This window comes from Culex pipiens, chromosome 3 (genome assembly GCF_016801865.2).
Source record: "Culex pipiens pallens isolate TS chromosome 3, TS_CPP_V2, whole genome shotgun sequence".
Classification (NCBI taxonomy): Eukaryota; Metazoa; Arthropoda; class Insecta; order Diptera; family Culicidae; genus Culex; species Culex pipiens.
The window spans coordinates 102,564,688-102,578,776 of NC_068939.1; the positions used below are offsets into that span (position 1 = coordinate 102,564,688).

Consider the following 14,089-nt stretch of genomic DNA (forward strand, 5'->3'; position numbering starts at 1 on the left):
ATATTTTCCCTCCCTTGCTGCAAGTTTACTCATGAAAAATGACTTTTGATAATCTGGGGTGATGCAATTTAATTTTTTAGGTCAGATTGGGGCTGTGTTTGTTTAATTTTGGTCAACGCATTGTCGATCTACAGCCGGACATGCAAGAGACAAGTCATTTGTATTGAGTAAAAAGCAAAATTCAAGCATAACATTTTAAATAAGCCAATACGGATTTGAAAACAAGCAATCCTAGCAATCCTGATCTTAAATTCTTACATTCTTAAATTCTTAAATTCACAAATTCTTAAATTCACAAATTCTTAAAATTTCAAATTCCTGATTTTGAATTCAATTTTTGATAAAAATAGTGTTTTTGTATGTTCGAAATTCGGGTTTTTCGTAATAAAATTACTTTCGAATTTCTAAATATTAGATTTTTAAGATTTGTAATTTCGACTTGTAATTTCTGAATAAAATAAATACTTTAATATTAACATTATTATTCAATTCTGCATATTTTTTATTTAGAATTTCCAAATTTAAGATTTTTTACTATTGAGTTTTTCAGTCAGATAATAGATATTTGTATGATAACTGTCAATTTTATTTTCACTCTGGTTTACTTCCTTTCGATCCTTGTGGATCAATTGGACAGCGCACTGTACTCACAATCCAGAGGTTGCTGGTTGGTACTAGAAATAGTGGCCGACAGCTATAAAGACAACTTCTGTTTTTACTCATTTCGACCTAAAAACTATATCCACAGACAAACAGACGGGACACTCGAATTCGGAACCATCGTCCTTCAATAACCGAGCCAAAACGGTTATTTCAAATGCAATTTAGCTTCGGCATCCACTCACCCGGCGCTGATGGCGCTGCTGTCGTGACAGCTCGCCCGTCTTTCCTCAGTGTGTGTAATGTGTTTTTGTTGTTGTAAAGTTGAGCGTGAGCACGTGGCAGCAAATGAAAACAAAACAAAATATGATAGAATTCAGGAATTCTAACGGTGATCCATAATCCAGGCTTTGCGGGACAAGATTGGGGCAGTTTCGACCAGGGTCAGATGAGCGGCTGACTAGCGAGGACATACCCTTTACCCCACTATTAACCCGGTAGGCCTGCCGCTGCCGAGGCTGCTGATGAGGCGTCCGCTACTGCGGAGGAAGCCAGATTCTGTGGTGAAGTCATCTCCTTCGGAGCAACCTGCTTATCCTTCATGGATTGCTGCTCAGATTGCTGCTGCTGGTCGTCCTTTTGGTGATGTTGCGTCGATCGTGAGCGCCACTCAATCTTCATCCACAGTTGTTCGCCGTGAACACGTTTCCCGCGGATGTTTCGAAACGAAACGCGGATGTTTTTTGGAGCAACGGGGTGGACCAGTGGTTGCGATTGTGGTGCGTCGTTGCTGATGCTGCCGCATGTTTTGGCCGTCATCGTCGGCAAGCGGTGTTAATTTTAATTTTTATTTCATCGAGTACTGACGATAAGCAACAACAACATTATTTAAATCAGCTGTTGATGATTACAATCGTTAAGGCTTGATTGTCTCACGCATACACTGACATGACACATGACAGTAATGGGTTTGTATTGGTATGTTTGGGTTGCGCTTCGGCATAAGCTCACCAGGCAGCGCTGGCGTCGCCGTGATTTGGTGGTTTGATGAAGGACGATGAATTTCAAAAATTATTTGTATGGAGAGTAGGGTGGGTACGGATTTTGAAAAGTTCTCAGATCAAGTTCTGGTGTGGTTCCCCTTGTAGGGCATACCCATAGGGACTCTCACGCCAAATTTCAGCTCATTTGGTTGAAAACTGGCTTGTCTCAAGCGGGTTCAAGTTTACATGGGATTTACTATGGGAAATTTTGAATTTTCGTTCATTCGCTCCTACAGGCCTGGGGAAAACATGTAGAAACTTCTAGGATGGCCAGAAATGAGCGGAATCGTGTGGAGAACAACTTTCCCTAAGAGACCAGGTCGATTCGTTCAACCCCCATCGAGCTCAACGGCAATACATCCGGGGTTTTCGGAACCTACGGTTTTCATCAGAAAAGCATCAAATTTTCCTTAGCATGCTATGAATGCTTCATGAACACCGCGACGCCACATGTCAAACAGCTACCACGTGGACTGGTATCGCCTATAAAAATTACTTTTTATTACTTTTTGAACTATAGAATTATCATTTATGGTGATCCAGATACTATTTAGCTGTATTCTAAACCTCCAAATAAGAAAAAAAAACTGTTACGGTGCAAATTTTACAATTACGTGGTAGCTGTTTGACATGTGGCGTCGCGGTGTTCATGAAGCATTCATAGCATGCTAAGGAAAATTTGATGCTTTTCTGATGAAAACCGTAGGTTCCGAAAACCCCGGATGTATTGCCGTTGAGCTCGATGGGGGTTGAACGAATCGACCTGGTCTCTTAGGGAAAGTTGTTCTCCACACGATTCCGCTCATTTCTGGCCATCCTAGAAGTTTCTACATGTTTTCCCCAGGCCTGTAGGAGCGAATGAACGAAAATTCAAAATTTCCCATAGTAAATCCCATGTAAACTTGAACCCGCTTGAGACAAGCCAGTTTTCAACCAAATGAGCTGAAATTTGGCGTGAGAGTCCCTATGGGTATGCCCTACAAGGGGAACCACACCAGAACTTGATCTGAGAACTTTTCAAAATCCGTACCCACCCTAATGGAGAGTCACGTCTGTTTGTCTGTGCTATATCTGTCCTTTTAATTTAAAAATTCTGCATGAGATTCGGCGAGGATTTTCAATATTATTATATCGAATACAATATTATTAAAACGTTTGTGAGTTTCAGTCGCATACAAAAAGGAAAATTCTTGATATATATTTGAATTTTAATACATAATTCAAAAATGTGTTATTTAACCGGCTCCATGGCATAATGGTTACGGCTTCTGCCTCACAAGCAGAAGGTTCAGGGATCAAATCCCGGTCGGTAAATTTGAAATTTGGAATCAGGAATTTGAACTTTGAATATGAACAAAAACGAAAAAGAATCAGGTGGGATTCGAACTCACACTGTTCTTCGGATTGGTCAGTGGAAAAGGGAACGCGTGGACTGTATTATTAACTAGATTTTATTGCGGAATAAAAAACACGTCTTAACCGCGCGAGTAGCTTTTTACTTGTCTTTCTTCTTCTCCTCCTCTTCGTTAACTATTTCCGCCAGTGGTGACAAGAAAATTCTAGAAACTAGCTGTCAAATTTAGAACGCTACAACGTTTCTTACACTCTTAAGTTATTTTGCGCGTAACATCCTCCCCCCGGTGGGGCAAGGGCCTCACTACTCCTAGGACTCCGCTGGAACTGTGTTGTCGTCTATGGGTAGAACCGCAACCTGCGTCGTCGGCCGCTTGTAGACTCCGTTGCCTGTGCGCACCGTGATCACACGTACGATCCCGTCCTTCCCTGGATGTGTTTCGATGATGCGGCCTAGCTTCCAAGTCTTCGGTGGCACGTTGTCTTCCTTCAAGAGCACTAGCATTCCCTTCCGAAGTAGCGCAGGTTCCTTGTACCATTTGCCCCGCTTCTGCAGTCCAGTGACGTATTCGCTTGACCATCGCTTCCAAAAGTGCTGCATACGTTTCTGAACCAGTTGGTATCGGGACAGACTCGACTCCTTCCAATCATCGTACAGTGGCTCCGCCACTGCGGTCAATTCTCGTCCAACCAAAAAATGGCCGGGACTCAGTGCTTCGTAATCGAAGGGGTCGTCCGTCAGCTGCACAAGGGGCCTTGAGTTGAGGATTCCTTCTACCTGGATGAGCAAGGTGTTCAGTTCTTCAAAATTCAGGTAGCTCTCAGTCAAGGTCTTGCACAGGTGCGACTTCATGCATTTCACGTTCGCTTCCCAAATGCCTCCTTGGTGGGGTGCCTTGGGGGGGTTAAAGTTCCAGGTGATTCCCCTCGGCTGGCAAAATGCATCCACCTTCTCCTGCAGAATCTGGGATCGCAGCAACTCGACTAATTCTGACAGCTCTCGATTTCCTCCTCGAAAGTTTGTTCCGTTATCAGAATATAGTTCGGACGGCGTCCCTCGTCGGTTCACAAATCGCTGTAGAGCTGCCAGGAATCCTTCCGTCGTCAGGGAGCCCACCAACTCTAGGTGTACGGCCTTGATTGCCATGCACACAAAAAGACACACGTACACCTTCACCTTCGATCTCATACGTCCCACTTTGACGTAGAACGGCCCGGCGTAATCCATTCCAGTCCTGGCAAACGGTTGGGAAGCGGTCACTCGGCAGCTCGGCAGGTCACCCATGTACTGCTGGACGTCCGTTGGGTTCACCCGGAAGCAGTCTACGCACCCTTTCAGGACCCGGTGGATGGTTCGTTTAGCGTTTACTGGCCAGAACCGTCGTCGGATGACCGCAAGCAGTCCGTTGAGTCCAACGTGGAGATGTTCCTTATGCAGAGCTTTGATAAGGATCTCCGTGAAGTGGTTGTTTTCCGGCAGGATCATTGGGTGTTTCTGGTCCTTGGGCAGATCCGAATTTCTTATACGACCGCCGACCCGGAGCAGCTTGTCGTCTTTGTCGTATATCGGGTTCAGGTTTCGCAGCTTTCCCTTGACGGCACGGTTCTTCTGAATGCAATCGATCTCATCCTTGTAGACAAATTGCTGCACAACACTCACCATTGCTCGTTGCGCCTCGCCGAAGTCTCGGCCGCCAAGTCGTCCCGTTCTACGCGCAACCTTGTTTTGCTTCGATCGGCAGTTGAAGATGAAGCGAGTCAAGTGCGCAAAAACACGCTGCAGTCTGCGATAGTCGCTTTGTTCCAAAATCACGTCGTATGGGTCCAGCTGTTTCTTCGGCTCGTTGGGTAGAACTGCAGCGACAACCTGGTGAGGTTCCTCGTGTTCTTCCGGTTCCAATTCCGCTTCGCAGTTCTGCTGCCACGGTTCAGCGTGCTCAACGGGACCGAACCACCAACCATCGCAGTGGATCAATTCTGCCGGAAAGACCCCACGCGACACCAAATCCGCAGGGTTGTGCAGCGTCGAGATGTAGTGCCACATGTGAGCAGGAAACAGCTTCAGGATCTTCTTCACACGATTTTGCACGAACACTGGCGTACCAGGCTTCATTCGTTTCAACCAACACAGCACTATCTTCGAGTCGGACCAGAGCTTAACCTTTTCGATAGGTATTGCTAAGGTTTCGCGCACTTTTTCAAGGATTTCGGCTAGCAACAACGCAGCACACAGCTCAAGCCGCGGAATCGTCTGCTCGTCAGGCGTTGCATCCTGCTTCTCGTTCCGCTGCAGCTCCTTCATTGGCGCGACACGCGACTTCCCGCAGATCAGCTGCATCTCCGTCGTTCCGTCTCGCTTGAAGCTTTTCAGGTATATCGAGCACCCGTACGCCACCTTGGACGCGTCGGCGTACCCGTGCAGCTCCACATCAACCGCATCGTCAACAGTGATTCGCCGATTGATCCGCAGCGAGTTCAGGCAGCTTAGCTCAGATCGAAATCGGTTCCAGGTTCGAAGCTGCTCCTGCGGAATCGGGTCCTTCCATCCCACATTCGCTTGCCAAAGTTGCTGCATCAGGAGTTTCGCGATCAGAATGGTTGGTGCAAGCAGGCCGTGGGGATCGAAAAGTTTTGACATTTCAGACAAAACCATTTGCTTCGTCGGAACTTCAGAGCAGCCGTTGAAGGGTTGAACGTGGTACATAAACTCATCTCCGACTGGATCCCACAAGATTCCGAGCGTTTTTACAACGCCGCTGGCATTGCAATCGTCGAGGTTGAACTGTTGCTCCTGAGCGTCAACTGGGATATCCTCAAGCAGCGATTCGTCGTTAGCACACCATTTATGGAGCTGGAACCCTCCTCTCTCCAACAGCGCGATCAAATCTCTTTGAAGCTCCTTTGCTTCCGGAAGTGAGTCAGCCCCAGTTAGCACATCATCAACGTAGAAGCACTCCTCGACGACCTTGCTCGCAACCGGAAAATCTTTCTGCTCATCTCGTGCCAGCTGTACAATCGCTCGAGTCGCCAAGAAGGGTGCTGCTGCTGTCCCGTAAGTGACTGTGTTCAACTCCAATTCCTTGATCGGCTGACCAGCGTTGTCCCTCCACAGGATCCGTTGATACTTCCGGTGAGCTTCGTCGACTATTACCTGCCGGTACATTTTCGGGACATCGGCGGTGAACACGAACTTGTGCAAGCGAAATCTCAAGAGAATGTTGAACAACGAGTCTTGCACCGTGGGTCCGATCTCCATCACATCGTTCAACGACAAATCTGTGCTGCTCTTCGCTGAGGCGTCAAATACCACACGCAATTTTGTTGTGGAGCTGTCCGGCTTGATCACGCAATGGTGCGGAAGGTAGTAGGCGTCTGCGTTCGTTGGCTCGGCACTTGTCACCACTCGGCAGTGACCCAGTTCCAGATACTCGTTGATGAAGTCGACGTACATTTGTTTCATCACCGGGTATTTCTCCAAGCGGCGCTCTAGCGCCACGAACCGCCGCATCGCTTGCTCTCGGGATTCCCCGAGCTCCCCAACGTTCTCGCGGAACGGCAATTTCACCACGTAGCGACCATCGTTCGTTCTGCGGTGAGTTTCCAGGAAGTTCAACTCACACGTGTCTTCAGGCTTAGGCGACGCGTCACCTCCGAGCTCGTCGATGGTCCAGAACCGCCGCAGCAGTTCGGTCAGTTGCTCCTCAGGATTGTCCAGTGCCCCAACGTGACACACCTTCACGGTGCCGATATCCGCAGTTTCGGCCACAGGTCCAGAGACAAGCCAACCGAGTTGGCTTTCTTGAAGCAGAGGTAGATTGGGGGCCAGTTTTAGTTTACCTTCTCGGAGCACGTCAAAAAATAGCTCGGCGCCGACGAGCATATCGACCCGCGCTGGCTCGTAGAACTTGGGGTCGGCCAGCAGCATCGACTCGGGAATGTGCCAGCCCTTCGGATCGATCTTCATCGCTGGTAAAGCGCCAGTCACTCGGGGGACAATCAAGTACTCCAACGTCGTCTCGAAACTGGTTGTTCTGGATACCACTTTAGCACTCACTTTGTACTTCACTACGGTCTTCATCCCGTTCACTCCGTCTATAGGGACGTTAGCACTCTCCTTTCGCAGTCGCAGCAGTTCCGCCATCCGTGTTGACATGAAGTTCGCCATCGCTCCGGAGTCGAGTAGCACTCGACACTTGTGCGCGGCGCCACTGGAGTCGTACGCCAACACAACTGCCGTCGCCAGCAACACCTGCTTCGTCTGCAGATGCAGACTCTTCGGTCGTTCGTTCGGGATCGAACACTTCGCCGCCGTCAGCGGTGGTTTCGGGCTACTGGAACTCGCCTCCTGCCGTCCTGCTTCGGGCGTATCGAGTTTCTTCTCGTCAGGATGCAGCAGCGCGTGGTGCTTCTTCTTGCAAGCTGTGCACAGATCGGTCTTCTTGCAAGTATTTGTGCGATGGCCACGATTCAGGCACAGGAAGCACAATCCAAACTGCTTTGCCTTCGAGTATCGTTCTTCGACGATCAGCTTTTTGAATGCGCCACAAGCTTCGACCGAGTGAGTAGCTCCGCACACGGCACAACCTTCATTCGTCTTCGAGACCGTCACCGAGTGCGCCTTACTTGTGACGGTTGGAGTCTGGGTCCTCAGTGCCGCCACTTTGGGTTTTGTCACCGTACTGCTTTGCTCACACCGCTCCAACACGTGTGAGTGCTTTCGCAAAAATGCCACCGTGTCCTTGAACACCGGCAGCTTTCCGTAGTCACACGATGCCTCCCAGCTGCGTCGGGTACTCGGGTCCAGCTTCGAGGTCAGCAGCGTGATCACGATGGCCTCAGCCATCTTGTCCATCTTTAGTTTGTGGAACTCTAGGGATTCCACACGCTTCGTGCAGTCGTCGAGCAGCCTCCGTAGTTCCAGCGATGACTCCCTGGCCATCGGCTTCAGGTTCAGAAGCTTCGTGACGTGACCATGGACCACCATTGGGATGTTCTCGTACCGCTCGATTAGAATTCTCCAGGCGCCCTCGTAGTTATTGTCGTTGAGGGTTTGCTCGTCGATCACTCCCTGTGCATCTCCGACCAACGCCTTGTCCAGATAATGGAGTTTTGTCGCTGGGGAATCCGCCGTGCACCGATTCACAATGTCGCAAAACCTTGCTTTGAATTTGTGCCACTGGTCGTACTGACCGTCAAAGGTCGGCAAAGGCGTCTGCTGCAACAGCAACGAAGGTGGAATTTGGTACGGCACAGGGTTCGCTGGGACGTTAGTAACTGCGACAGCATCGTTGCGGAACTTCAGCGCGAGCAGTTGTTTCTCCCTCTCAAAGGCAGCCACCTCTGCCGCAGCCTTTTCGGCGTCCTTGTACTGCTGCATCATCTCGCTCAGAGCGATCCGGACGAACTCGTAGAGTTCCTCGAATTCGATGAACTTCGTCTCAAATTCTTGCTTCTTCTTTGGATCGACGAGGTAGATGCGATTCGTGAAGCTGTTGTACTCATCGTAGGCCGCGTCGACTTGCTTCGCATACAATTTGAGGGCATTGTACGCAAACTTTGTGTGGTCCTGTTTTGCATCCAAAATCGCCTTCCGAATACGACTCACTTTTGCCTTGGCTGCCTGGCAGCACTGGTCCAACGCATCGATGCTTTCGGCCATTTCTCGCTCCCTTCTTCTTCTTTCCGCCGCTTCTTTCTGCTCACAAATACTAAGCGGCGCGCTCAGCACACCCGTTGGCGTCGAAAATGGCGTCGATGGCGAAGGGAACAACACTTTCTTTACGCGCCCAGAGCGTAAAAACATCACCCGAAATCGCACTTCTTTTTCTCACTTTTTTCTCGCTTCAATCCGTATCGGAATCTTCCAGCGAGGTCTTTCCACTTTTCAGGAACTCGCAAGTTCCGGCTCTTCCTATTTTGAGGTTAAACCTCCACTTTCACTTTTCGCCCGTCCAACCTCTTTCACGTTTCTGCACACCGACCTTCACTTCTCCGGCACTCGCAAGCACCCGGAATCTTCTTTCGGTCGGACTCGACCGCGCAGAAACTCCCGTCCGGTAACCGCAGTCTCCGGAACCACTAACCGCTGCAGAGCGTGCAAGCGGAATCGCGCGCCACGACCGTCGCAACTGTCGCGGAACACGTCGATTCTTTCCCGACTCGCGCACGAACCGAGAAACTGTCCTTCAATTCCACTGATCCCACATCCGGCTCGACGTGGACCAAATGTTCTTCGGATTGGTCAGTGGAAAAGGGAACGCGTGGACTGTATTATTAACTAGATTTTATTGCGGAATAAAAAACACGTCTTAACCGCGCGAGTAGCTTTTTACTTGTCTTTCTTCTTCTCCTCCTCTTCGTTAACTATTTCCGCCAGTGGTGACAAGAAAATTCTAGAAACTAGCTGTCAAATTTAGAACGCTACAACGTTTCTTACACTCTTAAGTTATTTTGCGCGTAACACACACCTTTGGATTGGTGGTCTAGGACGCTAAGCAGTCGGCCATCAGAAGGTTTACACTCCAGCAGTGAATTGATCCGTAGTGTTGAAACATGCTATCTTCTCATATTAAATACGCGCTGATCCCTGATTTACCTGAGGGGATTGGAAGTCTAAATATAGATTGAGTTTCCTTCAGATGCTTGCTTCTATGTTTAGGCGGGGCCGAACAATGCCCAGCGACCTCGGAATTGGACCGTCATTCTGAAACGGGTCGTTGGAAGCAGCGCGAGGGCTATCACCACCTAATACCCGGGACTGAGATAAGTTGTATCAGCATTCGGCATATACTTTCCCATAATATCGCTACCGGTTAGCTGGTATTGGATTGGACACACACACACATAATTCAAAAATGTGTTATTTAAAAAAAAAGTTATTTTTAAATTCTGAACATTCATGTTTAAATTTTCTGTGATGATTTGCTTATATTAAATATAGGTGGTTGATTATTTTTTATTTAAAAAATACTAAAAAATGATAAATGACACATTTTTTTAATTTAATAAAGTCGTTTTGAATCAAATTACTGATTTCTTCAATATTCATTCAAATTTGATAATCAAAATAAATGCAACTTCAATCAGGCAGCTCGGGGACTTCTCGAGCACCTATCTTGGCTATTCGACGGATCCCCGATGAACTTTTTCTACGCTGAATGAACTCGAAGGCTAATTTAGCTTTGCTACCCGCGGTGCGAAAGTTGGGATGCAAACATGTCGGGAGCAAATCGGATGAACTCTTTTAAAAATTTGAAAATGATATTTTATTGATGTAAGTAAACAATTAGGACATATAATGCAATTGGAAGCATGTTCTATCATGCTAGAATGTAGTTTTATTGATTTCGATCAACACAACGGCTAGAATTTGAAAATAAATAAATTAGATCCCCGCGGTGGGCTTGATTCGGTAGCCAAATTAGCTCCCAGCGGTGCGAAAACGTGTATTAGCTACGGAGCAAAGCTAAAACTGGGGATCCAACCGATAGGTTTGCCACGCAATTAGATCTCTGCGGTGGAGATGCCCTAAAGGTGCCGGTGGGATGATACTCTACCTTCCCTTTACTTAACAAACGAATCTAGAAGGAAAAGATCACCAGTTGTGGTGGTCCGAGCTCGGATTTGAACCCCGACCTAATTTCTCAATCTATCATCGACAAATCATCTGTTGTGTGCTATCTTGTGACAACGAGAAATTCGAGAAAATCGATTTTTAAAGTTTGATGGTAAATAATTTCAAAACTATGAATAATGGATGAATAATGGTTCGTATAATATCGCTAAACAAACGCTCCAAGTTTCAACTAATTTGGTTACTTTTGTTAAAAAATACTCTAAATTATGTAAACAAAAATCTGAAAAGCACGTGGCACACGTGTGTTTTGAAATTAAGATTGAACTACGTATTACAAGTGTGCACAAAATTCCCATACAAACCAAAACATGCTTAAATCAATAGTTTAACCGACTTTATCAATATATATTCAAGAACAAAAGATTGCATTGCCTTTAAAAAGTGTGTATCAACATAAATTTGTGCAAACATGAACAAATTTCCACATTTACCAACAACATGTGTGTCACAAGTGTGCACGATCACTTTGATGATAAATTGGTCTAGGTCTATGTCACAAGTGTGTATCGAGAAATTAAAAGTGAGAGTGTGTGCAACATGGAGTTAAACTTTCTGTGAAGTTGCTGTGAAGATTACCACGGCGCTTCGAAAAGTTTAACTCCATGTTGCACGCACACATTCTTACTTTTAATTTCTCGATTGCGATATCTGGGAAACGGAAGCGAGTTCCCAAATCGGGTTAAAGCACAAGATAGCACACAGCAGACGAAATAACGTTTGAGGAAATGTCGATGTGTTCGAAAAATTGAAGTTTCAAAAAACTACAGTTTAAAAAAATCAAAACATTAAAATTTATAATTTGCAAATTTTTCGTTTTTTGTTTCCTAATAAGATAGGTTGATATTAAAATAAAGAATGCAATAATTCTAGTCGGGTAATTGTTATTTATTTATAGTCTTGGAAAAAGATTAAGATGGCGATATCAAAAAGAACCTCTCAGGATTCAACCATACAAGCGCGCTTTTGTCCAAATAAAAGATTGTGAAAAACAACAGATTCTAAATTTACGTGAAATAAACGTAGTAAAAATTAACAAAAGTTAGATCTTTCCAGACCTATCAAACGACACATTTGTCCTGCAAATCACCAAACAACTTAACATTTACTTCAGGATGGTCTTGGTAACGAGCTGGTTAGATTCGGTGAAGTGCGCCACCTCGATAACCGTTCCGTTGGATGTAATCGGCGTCACGCCAAATTGGAAGCGCAGCATCCCATCAAACACGAATCCGGACTCTTCTGTCAGATCGGCAACGTCAATGCAGGCGTTCTTGCCAAAGTTTTGATCCATGGCTGAAAATTCCTCCTCGCCGGAAGTGTACATTCGCTTCGACGGATCTTTGTTGTGAAGAATGATGAAGTATTTGCAGCGGCACCGAACCGTGTCCAGCTGCACGATGTACACCCCGAGCATGACGCGAATCTTGGAGCGGACACTCCGCGCGACGCGCTTGACACGGAGGCACCACCTGTGACCGAAGGCGTCCGTGATGGCATCGGAATGGATGCGGACCGAGCTTGGAACTTCTTCCGCCTCGTTTTCCGACAGCGGCAAATGCAAGAAACTCGAGCAGCACACGTTTCTAGATTGGGAAAATATGGATTAAAATAAATCTGCTATTTGCAACTGCCAACGGGATCTTTACTGTTCCGAGGACTCTTCTTCCAGCTCCATGGTGGCCTCCTGCTTTTTCTCTTGCTGCACCTTCAGCAATTCGTTCTCGACGACCAGCGAGCTGGACCGGATCCCGATACGCAACACGATAACGTTATTCTGCAGCAAAAAGCCGTTCGCTCGCAGGAACTTCACATCTTCACACAAAGTCATCTCTTCGCATAGGTCCGTGATCGTGAACGATCGGCGTAACGTTTTGGCCAGGTCCCGGTGAACAATCTCAAAGACCACGCGATGCGGAAAGCTACGAATTGAAACGGGCAGAGATTGTATCATAAGAACAAAAGGTAGTCGCAGTAATGCTGCTTACCATTCCAGGGTCTCATCCTTGGGGAACAACTGAACGCTGATCCACGGAAAAACGGCAACCATCGCTGTCCACGGAAATCCGGAACTGTCGGTGATGGCGAGCTGCACCGGAACCTTGCGCTTCGTGATATTGTCGATACGAACCGTAGAGAGGGTCAACCGCGGAATCAGTGGGCTGAAAAGAACGAAATTGTTTAAAGATCGGGATCAACTTTTACGAACGCACGCTTTAACCATTCGAATCCGTACGAGTCCACTTCCTGGTGGGTATATCCAACGCAAGCGGCCATCTGCTGGGTGATATGCTTAATTAGGGCGGGATGAAGCTTAATAAGTTCGTACTTGGAGAGAGAATAGATTTCTCTCTCCAAGATATCACGCGGCGCCGCAAAATCAACGGCCAGCTTCTCCTTCAACGCGGTTTTGCGCTGAATCGCCGACGCACGGATGCTTTGCTTGGCCGTTTCGTACAATCCCTCCAAATCGGCCAACAGGCTCTGCTCGTTGACTTCCACCAACTCCAGATTCTTCGCAATCTGCCTCTTGACAATGTTCGTGTTGCTAATGGAAACAGATAGATTGCTCATCATGCGAAGGACCTGCTTCATGCTGTAAAAAGAAACCGACAATAAAGTCTATAACTTGGTTACAGCTTCTAAAGTACCAACTTGATCGTGTACAGGGTCCCCAACTTCTGAAATCGGTGACCTCCGTGAGCAGCGCTCGGCACTAAGCACTCGGAGCAGACACCCCGGACACAATCCAGACAAAAGTAATGCATTTCCCGAAAATGGAAACCGCACATCGTCGATTCACTGAAGATGCGATCTGTGCAATCCGTGCAGCGCTGAACTTCAAGATCGAATCCATCATGCGGGCAGGTTATGAACAAAATAGCCTTGCACTCCCGGCAGCATGCGATATCCGCCTTGAACACCGTGCCCACGGGACAGTATTCGCACGGCAGGAAGAGTGACTTGGTCGACTGCATTCTGGAACCAGATTTCGGTCGGAATCGGTCGGGACGGAGCGCGGAACACGTACCAGGAGGACGCTGGGAACAACAAGTTACTTGACTCGATCGATTTTGTTGAATGACGCTTGCGATTTGGGCGCCAGAAGTTGATTAAAAATCAAACTGTTTTGGGTAGCGAACCAACACTCTTGTTTAAAACTATGAAACCGCGAATCTTGTAAAAATGCACTGCGCGCTTGTTCAAAATAATTTGGGTAATTCTCTACCAACTCACACGAAATCGGGAAAAGTTGCCCCGACCCCTGTTCGATTTGCGTGAAACTTTGCCCTAAGGGATAACTTTTGTCCCTGATCACAAATCCGAGGTCCGTTTTTTGATATCTCGTTACGGAGGGGCGGTACAACCCCTTCCATTTTTGAACATGCGAAAAAAGTGGTGTTTTTCAATAATTTGCAGTCTGTAACGGTGATGAGATAGAAATTTGGTGTCAAGGGAA

At 47.0% G+C, this 14,089-nt stretch overlaps 2 protein-coding genes across 2 annotated transcripts; both read right to left on the bottom strand.

Annotated features, from left to right (window-relative positions):
* Positions 1 to 3,306: 3,306 nt before the first annotated feature.
* Positions 3,307 to 8,655, bottom strand: LOC120418234 (uncharacterized). Its single transcript, XM_039580536.1, has one exon. It carries the CDS (start codon positions 8,653 to 8,655, stop codon positions 3,307 to 3,309), a length of 5,349 nt encoding a protein of 1,782 aa, XP_039436470.1.
* A 2,841-nt stretch (positions 8,656 to 11,496) lies between these two features.
* On the bottom strand, positions 11,497 to 13,751 carry LOC120418270 (E3 ubiquitin-protein ligase TRIM37-like). Its single transcript, XM_039580588.2, has 5 exons — positions 13,285 to 13,751; positions 12,851 to 13,225; positions 12,618 to 12,791; positions 12,279 to 12,551; positions 11,497 to 12,215 (listed from the first exon to the last, which is right to left on the bottom strand). Exons 1-5 carry the CDS (start codon positions 13,605 to 13,607, stop codon positions 11,735 to 11,737), a joined length of 1,626 nt encoding a protein of 541 aa, XP_039436522.1. The 5' UTR covers positions 13,608 to 13,751; the 3' UTR covers positions 11,497 to 11,734.
* Positions 13,752 to 14,089: the final 338 nt, after the last annotated feature.

Bases quoted from the DNA above. Each gene is read 5' to 3' on its own strand.
- LOC120418234 (XM_039580536.1), bottom strand. From the start codon at position 8,655: ATGGCCGAAAGCATCGATGCGTTGGACCAGTGCTGCCAGGCAGCCAAG.
- LOC120418270 (XM_039580588.2), bottom strand. From the start codon at position 13,607: ATGCAGTCGACCAAGTCACTCTTCCTGCCGTGCGAATACTGTCCCGTG. The intron at 12,792-12,850 runs GTTAAAGCGTGC...CGTTCTTTTCAG, and splicing joins GACTCGTACGGATTCGAATG to CCCACTGATTCCGCGGTTGA. The intron at 12,552-12,617 runs GTAAGCAGCATT...TTCAATTCGTAG, and splicing joins AAGGATGAGACCCTGGAATG to CTTTCCGCATCGCGTGGTCT.